At 58.7% G+C, this 14889-nt stretch overlaps 1 protein-coding gene across 5 annotated transcripts; it reads right to left on the bottom strand.

The window, feature by feature from the left end:
• Positions 1–8: 8 nt before the first annotated feature.
• On the bottom strand, positions 9–14889 carry Psd (pleckstrin and Sec7 domain containing). Of its 5 annotated transcripts, none has more exons than XM_005063505.4 (18): positions 14789–14889; positions 13871–13926; positions 12039–12775; positions 11680–11782; positions 10924–11275; positions 9752–10192; positions 8467–8661; positions 8248–8328; positions 7999–8111; positions 7414–7472; positions 7219–7308; positions 3946–3989; positions 2453–2643; positions 2306–2376; positions 2044–2201; positions 1548–1692; positions 1191–1334; positions 9–815 (listed from the first exon to the last, which is right to left on the bottom strand). In XM_005063505.4, the coding sequence occupies exons 3-18, from the start codon at positions 12690–12692 to the stop codon at positions 579–581; spliced, it is 3078 nt and encodes a 1025-aa protein (XP_005063562.1). In that variant the 5' UTR covers positions 12693–12775; positions 13871–13926; positions 14789–14889; the 3' UTR covers positions 9–578. The 5 variants fall into 5 exon arrangements, with proteins under 5 accessions (XP_005063562.1, XP_012968530.1, XP_012968527.1 ...); XM_013113076.3 differs by lacking the exon at positions 14789–14889 and adding an exon at positions 14469–14765; XM_013113073.3 differs by lacking the exon at positions 14789–14889 and adding an exon at positions 14101–14400.

Below are 14889 nucleotides of genomic sequence, written 5' to 3'. Positions count from 1 at the left end.
CCCAGCCAGCAATTCAGAGCAGTTTTAATGAGGGTGGAGGCTATACAAAGGGCGGGGCCCACCAAAGGAGGGGAGCCCCACCTGTGGATGGGACCTCAATGTGGACGCCCTTCCTGTCTCTGAAGAGAGAGGTGAGCCCTTGGGGAGAAAGACGGGGACCAGCTCAGCCCCAACTCCTGGCCTCTGTCTGAGCCAGGCCCCAGGATGAAGGGTACTGCTGGTGTCAGGGTGGGCGGTCTCAGCAGAGAGCGGAAACTTTATCAGGCCTCCCCCCATGAAAGGAAAACAAAAGAAAACCCCAATCAAAAATGAGGGGCATGGGCCCCTCCCACCCTACCCACCCTTCCTGTACGAAAAAGTGCAAAACATTATCACAAAAAAGGGGGTCTCTGAGAGGCCCTTAGCCTGGGCTCTGAGGCCCGGCTCAGCCCTGCCCTGCCCCGGACACCGCGTCCGGCGCGGTCGGGCCCTGGGCCAGGAGGCCCTCGTGGGTGGCCCGAGGCTAGCTGAGCTCGGGCAGGGCTGTGTCATCATGCAGGTGCCCAGCGGGCACCGCCCCCATTGCTCCTGTTCCCTGCTCAGGGCTTTGGCCTTGAACTGCCTGCCCCAGCCCGGGCTTCCGAGCCAGAACGCTGAGCCCGGGTCTGGCTGGTGGGGTTGGGGTTGGGCTGCAGGGAAGGACTGGAGTGAGGTGGAGGGCATCCGTCCTCCGTGCTCCCGGCCTGGGCCAGTGCTGCCTCTACGGCATCCAGCTCCTCGCTGGCTGCCTTCATCTTGACTCGAAGCAGCGCCGCATAGGTGCCATAGCGGGATTTCTGAGGCAGAAGACCAGAAGTGATCAAAGCCTGCCCCCTCTTCTGACCCACCCCACCCACCTACCATCCAAGAGATGCTGGGTCCTACAAGACATCTTTGAGAGGTCTTGATGACCCTCCCCAGACTCTTAGAACCACCTGTAATGACAGCCTTTCTGTAGCCTTTACAGGGCTGGCAGCATGGAATATGTAACAGACATGTCACTTGACCCTAGTGGGTATGGGACTTAGACTTGATCCCCAGAAGAGAAAATTACTTGCAGACTAGGCAATCTGCCAGTTACCTGGCTGGGTCTCATGCTTTGATGCCATGCTCTTAGCCCATGCCTGGTGTCCTACGTGGGGGTCACCAAGACATGAGGCAGGGAGGCTCACCTCGAACTCCAGGTAAGCCTCCTTCTGCCGCTGCTCATCAGCCTCCTTGCCTCGGGCCTTCTTTCCCAGGTGTGCAGCCCGGTGCTCGCGGAGTTCGCTTGCCATGGCCTTCATCTTGGCCTCATGGGTCCTCACCTGCTCCTCCTAACAGCCAGCGATGCCCGGTCAGAGTCACCAGTCTACAGGCCCTTGGTGCAAACTAACAAGGGGCTACATGTCCATCACCACTATGCCCCCCCTCCTATGACCCATGTAGGGCTGTGCTACACAGCTAATCACATGCAGCCTGGAGTACAGCTTAACACCCTGACCTGTTCCATCCCACCGTCAACAGGCGGCCGAGGGATTTGGGACTACCTGGGATAGGCGGGTGGCGGCACTGGGAAGCAGAGGACGGCTGAATTTCTTCTGGGAACTAACGGCAGCTGGGAAGGGGGGTGCAGAGAACATGGCAGCCACCACATTGATGCGAGTGATCCAGGACTGCATCTGCTCCAGGCTCCTAGGGAGACAGCACAGGGACCCCAGGTTCCTGTCCAGGAGTGCCAGTCCCAACCCGGAGTGTGGTCTTATTTATTAGTTTATTCATTCATCGAGACAGTCTCAAGTATCCCAGGCTAGGCTCAAACTGGCTGTGTTGTCAAGGATGACCTTGAACTTCTGACCTTTTTGCCTCCACCTCCTCAGTGCTGGGATTATAAGCATGCATTACCAGGTCTGGCATCCACAGGGCTGGGATCTGAACCCAGGACCTTCTGCATACTGCACAACTAACCGAGCTGTGGAGTGTGGTCTCAGAAGGAAAAGGGAACCAAGGGACAGGGTCTAGAGTGGGTAAGAGGAGGACACTCACGGGGCCTGGAAGAGGAAGACCCGCCAGTCAGCAGTGCGCAGGTAGAAGACGTGTGGCCTCTTGCTGTAATCACTGGCTCGTGTGGCCAGGGCATGGTGGATGCTGATGGCATTCTTCAGCTCTGCCTCGGAAAGAGCCTTCCCAGGCTGGTACTCCTCCTACGGGGGTGCCCATCTTGTCCTGCCCCGGCCAGGCCTGGCCATCTCAGCCACCTACTCCCCTTGGCCAAGCCAGCCCCGCCACCCCACTCCTGGCCCCGCACCTTCTGCAGATAGAGGATCATGCCCTTGAGAACCCCGTGGAAGCTCTTCCAGCCACGCTTCCCTCGAGGTGCTAGGGAGGAAAGGCAGGTCAGCATGGCCTGAGGAAGGCCACCCCCCAGCCCCCAGTCCCCTGCACAGCCACGTACTCTTTCTGCAGTCAGGGTCCGCGTGCACCTTTCGAACCAGGGCTCCGTGCTTGTAGACAGCAGCCCCAGGCTCAGGAGTCAGGTCCAGGAAAGGGCTGGAGCTGCTGCCACTGCCCCCGCTGACCCTCTTGATGACCTTGGGGTTAGGGTCGGCCAACTCAGACAGCGACCGTCTCAGCTCCTCCTCGTCTCTGCAGGTGTGATTACTTCAAAGCACTGGCTTGCAGCCACACACCTTCAGCCCTACACACAGCCACACACCTTCAGCCCAAGCTTCTGGCCTAGAATGCTCCTCTTTAGTGATGAGAGGCTGCCAGGGACTCCCCTCAACTGAAGTCTCTACTGTCTCTCAGTAGGGCTTCCCCAGGCTGCAGGTCTGGCCCCTCCCTCGGATGTCCTCCTTCCGGAAGAACCACGCCTGGACCCTCCTCCCCCTCCCATCGTCTGGGTCCGCACACACTCAATTCTGACACTTTTCTTCTGGACAGACACGTGTGACTCAGCTCTGTCCCAACCACACCTAACAGCAGACTGCTCACAGTTTCTGGTTACTGCTGCCGGAAGGCAGAGATGGGCAGAGCCTGGTAGCCCATGCCTGTAATCCCACCACTGGGGAGGTTAAGACAGGGCTGTCAAGCCAGCCTGAGACGTGGTGTGAGGCCCTGTCTCAGAATCCAAAGGGAAAAGGTGACCTCTTAGTGCCCTCAACGTCTTTGCTCATAAGTCCCGTCAGAAAAATCGGACTCTCTTGTTGACTTGCTCAAGAATTTCCAAACGCCCCATTGCCTCCTGCATGTCATTAATTCGCTCCCCCACTCTCCTTTCCAACCATCCTGGCCAGGCCACCGGCCTTGACCCCCACTTCCACAATGACTTCAGTCACACCTCTGTCTTCCCAATACCAGCCCCCCTTCGTATCCTACAGGGCCCTGCGGACTTCAAGGCTCGCCTCCACAGAGGCTTCCTTGGCGTCCTCCTCCCTTCCTGCACACTGGTCCCAAGCCCTGCTCTTCAGAGCTGTCCCTACAACCAGAAGCTTCTGTGTAAGCTGAGCCATGACTGGACTCCCAGAGAGCAGCAAGTGTGGTGTCCACTGGCGTTAAAGCAAGGGCTCTCTCAGCCTGGGGCCCCAAAGACAGAACACTTCCAAGACAAGGACGAAAACAGTATCCTTGTTCTTGACATTCCAAGGTAACTCTAGCACTCCCAGAGCTGGCCCGCTTCCTCGTTGGCTGCCAGGGGCCTCCTCCATTTCAGCACACACACACACACCCCACTGTGCCAACCCAGCTTGTCATAACAACAGAGCTAGACACAAGACAGACCCCAAGTCTAGGCAAGCATTTCCAAAGAAGGAAGTGAGGTAGCCTTCCTGCTTCTTAGCTTCCACCCGCTCCCTGTACCCACACCCCAGTTCTCTGGTGCCCCTGGGCTCCCCCTTCCTCTAACCCCAACGCTAATCCTAACCCTTACCAAACAGCCCCACTACTCACATGGCCCACTGCAATTTTTCATTCTTGATGGAGCTGTACAAGGCCTGGAGAGAAACAAATCAAGGGGTGTTTTAATCCTGTGGGGAGGTACAACAAGTACCCCATGTCAGAGCTCAGAACCTTTCCTCCTAGCTTGGGAGAGAAGACAGAACTACGAGGAGGGACATGATGACCACACCCGGGCTGTGGGACACAGCACCGAGACCGGGGCTGTCTCCATGGTTTCCAGAGGGAGAGCACGCATAGCAACACGTGGGGGCAACTGGCTAGTCAGCACGGGAAACCCTGGCCCACTGCTGGTGCATAGTAACTGCTGGTGGCTATTATTATCTGTTATTAAGGGGTTCTCCTGCTCAGAGCCCGGTAGGGGACGCACAGCCCTAAATGGAATCAGAGACCAGCCAAAGAAATCCTCCTTCCTCCAACCATGTGCTCTGGTCCGATTCCACAGCGTAAACCCACACAAAGCAAATGGGGAAACTAAGGCTCTGTGATAGAGTGTTCCCCCTCTTTGGATCCCAACTGCCGAACAAAGTGTGAGCCTTCACCCAACTCCAATAGCACCATCGAACCAGATACCAAGGAGCTCAGTGCTCTCTCTACCCACAGCCATATTTCATACAATTGTAGAGTCTCAGCTTCCAGTCACTGTCTACCCCAAACTGTGGGTCCTGAGTCAGTAACTTCCCCTCTGTACAGTTGCCCTGGGAGCATCTGAGGGTTGTGCAGTGTCAAAAGACAGAATGGCCTTCAGAAGTCGTGTACAAGACCCCTGTCCTTGAGGACGGCTCAGAATATACCAGCGATTCCAACTGTGGGGGTGCTTCTGCCAGCCTTCTGTGAGTGGGTGTGTCCCCAGCATGTGCGTGTTTTGCTGTGGGGCTGTGATGCTGCCTGCGCGTGAGTTGGGTGCAGCGGTGACGTCGGTGCCTTCCTGGTGCTGGGACACAGCACCCCCTCATTCTCCCAAGACACCACAGGCTCCATTCCGAGATTCTCATAGCCATGCCCAGCCACAGGCTATCCAGGCACTCCATGCCTGCACATCCTGTCCGCAGGTAGGTGAACCCCAAAGCCTCCACCTCGCATGACACAACCGAGGCTAATCAACACACAGCTCTCAACACACCTGGGCCAAACCCAGCAGGGCTCAGACCTTGGACCCTTCACTCCTCAACTATGCAGCCAGGAGGCTGGAGTAACCACCAAGATGCAAGCCGCAACCTTGTCTCCAGCCTTCTAGGTCTTCATCTTGTCCCCCTCAAGACTACCTGGGCCCACAACCACACCTTCCTTCCTCTGAAGGTCCCGAACCCCGTCACAGAGTCCTATGTAGACTCCCATCTAGAAAACCCTGCTCACCCAGAATTCTGTGGCTGGTGAGGAAGGTCCACCTTGGCCCACCCCCACAACCCATGCCCAGGAATTCTATCCCTGTTGGGCTCCCTGAACTCCTTCGCCCCCACCCATGCTCGCTCTCCTGCCCTCAGCACCTCCCTCAAGCCGCCCCCTCACTCGCCGCCCGGCCTGGCGTGGGCCGCGGGCCCCACGCCCTCACCGCCTTTTTCTTCTTGCGGCTCTGCAGGCGGCTGACCACCAGGTCGGTGTAGAGCACGGGCTTGAGACTGCGCGAGCGCTGCGGCCAGCCGTAGCACAGGGTCTCCGCGCCGCGGTGGGTGCGCCCGTAGCGCACCGAGCAGAGCGAGCGCGAGCGCAGCCGCCCGGCGCTGCTGTGGATGCTGTTGACGCCGATCATGCTGGCCCGGCCGCCGCGCCGCGGCCCCCGGCCATGCCCCCGCCCGTCCTCGGCCCCGGCTCGCCCGGACGGCCGCGGACGGCTCCCCGATTGCCGGCGCGAGCGCCCGGCCCGAGCCCGCCGGCTCCCACCGACGCACCTAGTGCTCGGCGGCGGCGCTGTGGGCTCCGCAGCTCCGCAGAAGGAGGGGGCGCCGGCGGGAGGGGAGGGCGCGAGCTGGGGCGGGGACGTCGCGCTACGGAGCAGCACGGCGCGAGCCCGGCGCCGTGGGGAGGGCCGGCGGCGAGCGGGGGCGCATGCGTGGGGGCTCGCCAGGGGGCCGAGCCCGCGCGCACGAGAGGCGGCTGCGAGCGGCGTCCGGAGCACCCTTCAGCTTGTCAGGATTTGAGGACTGAGGGGACCGGTCGGCCCGTTCCCCTACCCTCTACCCTCCAATGAGACTTGCGGGGCGGCCTTCGAACAGCCGCGACCTCGTCCAACCCATAAGCCGATACCCCAATGTCCAAGCCAAGTCCATATGCCACGAAGTCAGACATAGCAACTTGCCAGATGCATTGATTCCCATTCACCCAAAGTTACAGATGTACACCTCAAAAGGAACCGTCTACAGCTATAAACACCCTCTACTGTCAAATCAGACAGCCAACTGGAAGATGCATGCCATGCTGCATCACACACAAATGCCCAAACTACACCCAAAGCACAAACACCCCAAGTCACACAGGTCCCTTGATTCAAGCACAGTTGTCAAACACACACAACTCTGGTAAACACCCCAATTCATCGGCATCTCAGCTCACAGCAGACGCGCACACTCAGATACATGCTCAAATTCAGGTGCCCAATATACCCAATCCCGGACCTGTCCCGTGTGGTCACATGTATAGAGTGGCCCAGAAACCCCCTTCTTCAAGTTAGCCCAGGCCTTCTCCCTCATGGGGAGGAGGGAGCTGCGAGACAGGGTGGGACGGCCCCTCCCCGTGGCACCTGTCTCACTCCTGGCACCTGGGTGTAGGACCTGCTTCCAAACAAGAGCAGTGTCTAGTCCCAGCGTTGTGCCCTGGATGCAAGAACCTGGGGAAACCTTTGCGCCCTTGCCTCTACCTTAGGCTCCCTCCTGGGCAGTGGTGCCAGGAGGGTCTTTGTGTCCCCTGCACACCCCACCCCCACACACTAGCAGAGACCTCCCCCCCCCCCGCCCTCCGTGAACACTGGAAAGGGACCGAAAAGAGTAAACGCAGAGTCCAGGACAGCCTGCTCACGTGTTTTCCAGAGCCGGCCCCCCTTTCCCCTGCCTCAGGATTGCATGCGCGTGCGCATGTGCGGTGAGAGCCTGCCTGTGGGGGCTGGGCGAGGGGGCGGGCCCCAAGCTGAGTCACTAGAGCCCAGGTTCCTGCCGCCAGAGCCACCCAAGTCCCAAGTCCCAGTCCTCCCTTCCTTGCAAGCCTGCTGCTGGGCAGGCGCCCTGTTCGTCCCTTCTAGCAATATCTACAGGCTAAGTTTCCCCTCCCCGCAACCTTGAGCAGCTCCCTGGGGAAGTCGCCGCCATCATTGAGGCCCTCCAGGTTTCCGATGAAGTCCCCACATGTCATGCGCTTCCCAATGTTCTAAGGGAGGAAAGCAGAGATCTGTGAGGTTGGGAGGTGCTTAGCTTCCCAACGCTTTTAAGTCTCTTTTGTTTTCTGGCGCCCACTTGCCGTGCCCCCACTCACGTGGCCGTGGAGATCTGTGTTGAGGAGCATGAGGGCACAGGTCAGCGTGTGAGCACCGTCTAGGAGGAAATTGCCAGCTTTAGCCACCTCCCGGGGTTTTCCCCACAGCACTCAGTCCATCACCCACCCCTTTTTGCGCCCTTCTGGCCTCCACTTTCTTGCTGTCTGAACTCTGAACCCATTCCATCTCTCCCGCAGCCCATTTCCTCAGCAAGGGCCCCGCCTCGGATCTCTGGTTTCCCCTCCCTCGTTCCCCAAGTGGCTGGGGTGGTTGCTCCCTGCCTGCCCCCAACACTCAACATGCTCAAAACAAAAGCAAACACACATATGTAGAGCCAGTCAGCACTGAGGCCAGATCTGGAACAGCTTCATGCGAACACACCTCCACCTGCCCCTCAACACACACTTGACCTGGCAGCACGCCTGCCACGTGGACAGCGCCATATGCATGCAGCTGTATTTATCCTGACGCATGTGCACACGCCTGCAAACATGTACATGCATTCCCTCTTGCACAAGCACTTGCTCCTGTGTATGTGTGGCCCCCGTGGCCAGCTGGGACAATCCTGCTCCCAGGCTGCTCACCCTCTGAGGACAGGGCTTCAGGATTGCACTGGAAGTACCGCTGGGAGAAGTGGGCCAGTACACGCTCCCGCTCCTGGGTCTCACCCATTAAGGCCAGCTCCTTTAGAAACACCCTAGGGGAAGAAGACGATGTCACCCCCCACTCAAGACTCCTTACCGGGAAGTCGTGGTCTCTGAAGAGTGATATCCAGACAACTTAGAAGCACACAGTCTGGTGGGGAGGACTATCCGCAGAGGTTAGACACCCACCTGAGAGCTTGATCCAGAGTCATGCCCGTGAAGACAAAGAACTTGAGATACTCGCCAGCCACCAATTTGCTGAAGTCGTTGCTGTGGGCAGGGCAGACAGGTAGGCGTCACAAGGGGAAGGATGAAGGGGCCAGCTGGGCATTGCCTAGAGGCCTTGGGCATTAACTGGAGAGGATGCATTCCTTGACCCCAGCCTCAGTCCCAGCCCGGGGGCATTACTTCTTGCCCAGATGCCGGGCCACATCGGCCTTCCTGAAGCCATCAAGTCGGTACAGCCTCTTGGCCAGGCGCTGTGCAGCCTCCAGGTCTGCTTTCTGCCCATTGGACAAGGTATCTGTGCTTCCCAGGGCCAGCCGCTCTGTGCTGTCCAGCTCTGAGTCTGAGTCGGACACCAGCTGGCTTAGGGGTGGTTCACTGCCAGAGTAGAGCAGCAACTGAGGGCTGGGGCAGAGCCTGGGGATCATCCAGAGCCCCCCTTTGCTCTAGACCCGGAAGTTGGGGAATGGCTGGAGGGACATGGAAAGGTCATTTTCTTTTTTCCAGGGGAGGAGATTGGTTATAGCTTCCTCTCAATCTGCCTACTTTGTCTTCTGTCAATGGAAGTTCTACCTCAAATCTAACCCATATCAGTGCTATGGGAGTCCTGGCTGCTCCCCAAAGCTCCCGGGGACCCAAGTTTGTTCTTTGATATAGAGTCCCCCATCTCCACACCTGCCCTTCCCCTCAAGGCAGCCTCTGTCTGCACACACACACTCCTGTGCACTGGTGCTCAGGTATGGATGGGAAGCGCAGTGAGGTCATGCAAAGACCTGGGAGCAGGAGGGATCCCTCCTGTTCCTTTCATTTCCGGCCTTTCAGAGGACTCTTCCCCGGTGCTCCCTTCTACCCACAGAGAAGCAGTTCCTGGGGTTACAGTTTTGGGGGTCAGAGTGCACCCCTCATCCTTTTCCTCTCCTTCCTTCCCCACCCAGCTGCTCTACTAGCAAAGCCACCTGTCACCCCAGAGACAGAGGCCGGAAACTCCTGGTTGCTAGGCAACTCAGTCTCCCTGGCCACCTCCTCCTGTTGCCATGGCGTCCATGACTGAGAGGGTAGCAGCAGAGGGGAGAGCACAAAGGTTAGGCTATGAAAGGACATTCCTAGAGCAGCCTCCTGGAGGAGCGGGTGGTGGGAGGGGAAGGGAGGGGCTTTTGCCTGTGGGTCTGGCTGGGTGGGGATGAGAGGCTCTATCTGGGGAGGAGAGAGCCCTCCAGGAGAGAAAGAGGATGTTCTCTGGGGATTCTTCCATCCTGAATCATGGCTTCTCCAGTCACTGGATCTGAGCCCAGGGAGGGAGCTGCAGGGGGCCAATGGCAGGAGGCCTCCAAACAGGAAGACAGACATCTGGTAACCACCCGCTCTTGGTCAGGAATATTAACTACTTCCTCATTCTGGGGCTCTGTCCCTTAATCAGCAATTCTTGGGAGCCTGGGATTAGGGCTGACCAATAAAAGAAAATACTCACCTGCCAAGGGGTGCTGCCCCCAGCCCAAGGCTATCCTCAGAGTGGGAGGGACTAGGAAGCTCCCTCCTTGGGGCCAGCTTGGTCCCAGCATCTGACTCTTCTGTCACCCCTCTTTGGGTCCGCAGACCTTCAGCAGCAGAGCTGGTACCAGAATCTGGTTCAAGAGGGGCAAGTGGGGCAGGTGCCGGTGGGTCAGGCCGGGGAGCTGGGGGCTGGGGAGGTATCTCAAAGGTGAAGAAGGGGCTCTTGGTTGGGCCAGGTGAGGCCAGGGCCTCCAGGGAGGCAAGGCTGCTATAGGAGGTGCCCTTGGCCCGGTGTGACTCCAAGATGGCTTCAAACACACAACTGAAAGAGTCAGGCCCATCCGCTGAAGGGCTGGTCCCAGGTAGGAAGGGCACTGGTGACTTGAGAGGCCCAGAGAATGGCATGTGGTCCCCTGGTCTGCAGAGGCAGGGAGAATGTCTCATCAGCTTCCCAGAACCCGGCCTTGGCAGGATTTCATAAACTCTTGCTGACTGACACAGGGACTATCATACCCTTGCCATAGGCCCAAGACCCCTAAGAGAAAGCCAGGAGGGGAGAGGGCCCATGAAATCCAGTGCCTGTGGTGTCCCGGTCCTGCCCATGCTTACCCCGTCCCTCCTTCCCTCTCCCTGCTAATCTCCCTTTCTCCTCCTTTCCCCTGATCCGCTTCCCTCCTGCCATCCCTGTTCTATTTCTGGCAGCATCTTAGGAGAAGATGTGGCTCCAAGCTGCAGTAGGGCGTGAGACAGAAAGGAAAAGCCCCACACTTTGACACTCCCTTGCCAGGACCCGGGATCTAACCCATGCTCCCATGTCCTCAGGCTGGCTCCCATGTCCTCAGGCTGGCTCCCATGTCCTCAGGCTGGCTCCCATGTCCTCAGGCTGGCTCCCATGTCCTCGGGCTGGCTGACTCTGGCTTCTGGCCACTGATAATCTAGAACCCTGCCTCATCCGTGTGGCTGCCCCGACTCCTGGGTTTGCCCAATGCCCACACATTCCTAATAATCTCCCAGACCTCAGACCTCTGCCTGGAATCTTCCCATACTGCCCATGCCCTGGTCCTCGCAGGCCTGCCTTCTCTACCCCAGGTTCTTGCTGGAGTAGACAGGACACAGAGCTGCTTTCCTCTCCCCGCTCCTCCCACTCACCGGGGCCCCTCTGAGGCCTCAAACACCTCATCCTCCACGTCCTCGTCACCTCCAGCCTCATCTTCATTGCCACTGCCCAAGCTGGAAGGAGGGCCAGGGCATGGGCTGGGTCGTGGGGCAGGGGGGCGGGCAGTGCCGGCAGGGCCTTCCGAGCTGGGCTGACTCTCGATGGCCGAGTCAGCCTCCTCCCGCTCCGCCAACACCTCGTCGATGTTGGTCTCCCGGTAGCACCTCAGGGGTACCGTGTCCAGGTCTGTTTCAGAGTACTTGGCTGCTCGCCCCACAGCCACCCCAGAGCCTTGCTTGGAGCCCGCCCCATGTGATGGGAGGACTTGCTCTGGGGGTTTAGCACCTGTATGCACAGACGTCCAGGTCAGGAGGTCATTTATGATGGGCAGCTTTCCCACAGCCTCACACAGGCTGGAGTCTTTCGTCATCTAACCGCCATGTGTTTGCCCCACCCTTCACTTCTTCCAAATGTCTGTGGGACTTCATCTCCAATGAAGGAGAGCAGACTAGGGACAACTAGGGACAACCCTTGCTGTCCAGCATCCCCTCCCTCTGCCACCCAGCTTCCTCCAGAGCCCAGCCCAAGCCTCATGGCACAGATGAAAGGCTGAAGCCCGCAGAGACTGTGCTGACTCGGAACCCAAGGAAGCCCTGAGGGAGGTTTGAAGGCTGCCTCGTTGCCAGTCCTAGGATGCTGTGGAGAAGACCCTACCTACCCTTTTCCCCTGGGCTAAATCCAAGACTTACCTGAGCTGGGGGCGTCCAGGGAGCCATAGAAGAACTCCCATTTGGCTCGAGCAATTCTCTGCGCATGAGAGGAGACTTCCCGGGGGGAGGACCAGGTGTCCCCCTGAGTCAAAGAGGAAGTGAAAGGCACAGGACCCCAAAATGAAAGGCAGACATACAAGGACACAAGAATATGGAGTGGCAGAAAGAAACCCACATGGGACATGAAGGTGCAGGGACAGAGACAGAGGGCAAGAAGGCTGATTTAGGCCATTGAAGGATTTGGGAGAATGTGAGACAAGCCTCAGTCCAACAGGGTCTGAGCTTTGTCCCTTAACTGGGGCACTAGGGCCCCAGGGAGCCCAAGGCAGATTGCGTACCTGGGTTAGGAATCCAGTATCTGCAGGTCCTCGGAAGTGCATGGTCAGGTGCTCAGGGGTCCCCCCCAGCCCATTGGGGAGAGAGGAGTAAAGACCATCCGCCCCAATCTGGGATGGGACCAATGGCCCACGTGAGGGGTCCTGGCTGCCAGGAAGAGCAGAGCCTCCTCCAGCTGGGAGTGGGTCTGATGTGGATGCCTCTAGCCGCAACTTCCGGTTGCAGCCAGGTCCAAGGACTGGGGAGGGCCTGGGAGGAGAAACCCCACCCAGGTCCCAGCTCCGACTCAGGCCTCCGGAAGCAGGTAGGCCATTCAGCGGCCTCACACTGGCCTTCTCCACAAAACGGAAGATGACCACGGAACTCTGTGCCCCCGGTGGGGGCTGCCCAGTGGGTGAAGAGGGTCCCCAGCGTGAGGGAGCCATACGGGGTGACGGGGGGCCTCGCAGAGGGGTGCAAGGTGCTGTCACACGTCCCAGATCCCGGCCTCGAGGACCTGCTCCTGCCACTCTTCGTATTAGGGATCCTGTGCTGCCATACATGCTGGCTGGGGGGCTTTGGGGCACTGGGCCTTCGGGGAGCCATCGGCGAGGGCATCGTGGTGGGGAGATGGCACAGTCGCCTTCTGAACAGAAGCGCATGGCACCTTGGGCCATGCTGGGGCCGGGGGTCAGGCTGGTGGGGCAGGGATGGCCAGGCCACGCAGGGAGTGAGGGGGCTGCATGCTCTTCAGACAGGCCTGCAAGAGAGGAAGGGGAGCACGGGGGAGGCGTATGGGAGTTGAACAGGCCAGGCGGCATAGACAGAGAGGGGTAGGTGGGTTGGGCTTTCTAAGGTCCAGGGACCTAGCCAGGCCTGGAAATATGGGATCACCCATCCTAACCCTGAGGGCTCCTTCCATGGAAACCTTGGGGAAAAAGACTGTCCACCCAGTGGGCCTCCAGTTCCTCTCCTCTCTGGCAGCCCCGAGCAACACTTTAGGAAGAGCAAGCTAATCCAGAAGTTCCTTGAGTCCAGTTCTGGCGCAGTTGGGAACTCTTTCTTGTGGGGGCATGGCACCTCATCTTCTGGATCATAGGGCTCTGGATCCCTATAGTCCCGCTTATGGGGGCTCACTTAAGAAAAGAAAAACCAGCCTTCTTGGAAGGAGAGGGAGGAAAAAGAGGGGTTACCTAGGGACGGGCAAGTGTTGAAGACAGCGGAGAGGTGAGAGGGAAAGCGGCCCCTAACTTCAGTACATGCGAACACACATGCACCTGCACACATATGAACTCATACACACATGCAGAAGGACATGAGTATACAGTTACCACATTCATAGACAACACCCTCCAGTACACACAGACACACGCAGTGCTGCTCATAGACACACCCTCATACACTCAGTCATAACAAATATGTGTATAATGGGAAGAAAAGCACATGATTGTTTTACACACAGATCACCAAACAGGAACACACAAAGGGGTACCAAATACATAGACAGGCTCTCATCTGATGCACACAGAGACAGGTGTATCAGACAGAGGCCGCCTCGTCACAATCATAAACACAGATGCACATAATCAGAGACATAAATCCTCTCCTCCCCCCCACCAGGAACCAGGTCTGGGTATGGGGGGGCTGCACCACATTCCTCTCCCCCAGCTCCAGGGGTATGATGACATTTCTTGTCCAGTCCAGGAGGGGCCATAAAGGAAAACAGGGCCTCTGGTGGCAGAGCAGGGTAGGGAAAGCTGTCAGAAGCAGCAGCCCTGCCAGACAGGTTCTTGAAGCTCAACAGGGGCCTGGACCTCCCCTGCGCACCCCTCCTCCAAGGCACCCCAATACTCACCGCTGCTCGTTCGGAGCTGGAACGGAAGAGAAGCAGAGAGGCTGGGCCCCGCTCAGCTGTGAAAGCAGCACGGCTCCCGCTTGCTCCAGGCCCGCCCGCCTCCCAGTCCCTCCTCCACCCCTCCCCACGCTCTGCTCAAGCAACGCTAATCCCCCCCACACACCTCCCTCCTTCCCCAGGGCCCTGAGTCCCAAAGAGTGCCAACCCCCTAGCCACCACCTAAGACTCACGCCGGAGGAAGGCGAGACTGTAAGAACCCCCGGTTCTGTTCCCTAAACCCTCAGATGCCCCACCCCACTCGTGTTGAGTTCTCTCTCGTCCATCATCTCCTGAACCACACGTAGGGTCCAGCTGCACACGCCTGTCCTGATCCAGACCCCACGCGTGTCCCTCGGAGGCTGCCACATGACCTGTTACATGCCACACGCGCTCCCGCCCCCACAAGCACGCGCCCACGCAAACCACACTGTACGGGAGTAGACCGGACCCGCCCCCTGAAGCCAGGAGACCAACTACGGAAGGGACATCAAGGGAACGCAATCTTAAGCACTTCGGTATCCCCAACCTCAGACCCCAGAGTCCTGTCCTGACCACCCACCCGGAGTGCAGAGGAAGGATAAGTCAGACTCCAGGAAGAACTTCCTTGCTGCCTAGGTTACCGTCCCGCCTTTTCAGGAGCGAGAGTTTAGAAGGGATGACCCGAAGACGGGGAAGAGAAGCACAAGCAAACCTTGTGCCCTTGGCCAGGGTGGAAGAGGGTCTGGCTATTTTAGGAAAACGCCACACGAGTTACTATGGCAACTATTCTCCTTTGGAAGGCCAGGGCTGGCAGGTTATGACCTCGGGAGGAAGAGAGGGTCGGTTCGGGTGGTCAGAGGGTGCGGGGACGTTCGAGGCGGGGGGGTTCGCGGGGCTCACCGCGGGGAGGGGTGGCGCGGGTTCCGCGAGGTGCTGAAGGGGACAGCGCCAGATTTGTCGTAATGCGCAAGCGCAGAGGCGCGAACAAAGGGGCGGGGGAG

Source organism: Mesocricetus auratus, unplaced genomic scaffold (assembly GCF_017639785.1).
Source record: "Mesocricetus auratus isolate SY011 unplaced genomic scaffold, BCM_Maur_2.0 Super-Scaffold_4256, whole genome shotgun sequence".
Lineage (NCBI taxonomy): Eukaryota > Metazoa > Chordata > Mammalia > Rodentia > Cricetidae > Mesocricetus > Mesocricetus auratus.
This window is presented reverse-complemented; position numbering and strand designations above follow the sequence as displayed.

What these genes read in the sequence shown, in the direction of transcription:
- Psd (XM_005063505.4), bottom strand. Translation starts at nt 12,692, where the DNA reads ATGGCCCAAGGTGCCATGCGCTTCTGTTCAGAAGGCGACTGTGCCATC. An exon ending in GGGGCAGCACCCCTTGGCAG is followed by an intron (nt 8,662 to 9,751) that starts GTGAGTATTTTC and finishes CTACTCTGGCAG; the next exon opens with TGAACCACCCCTAAGCCAGC. An exon ending in GAAAAATTGCAGTGGGCCAT is followed by an intron (nt 2,644 to 3,945) that starts GTGAGTAGTGGG and finishes TCACACCTGCAG; the next exon opens with AGACGAGGAGGAGCTGAGAC.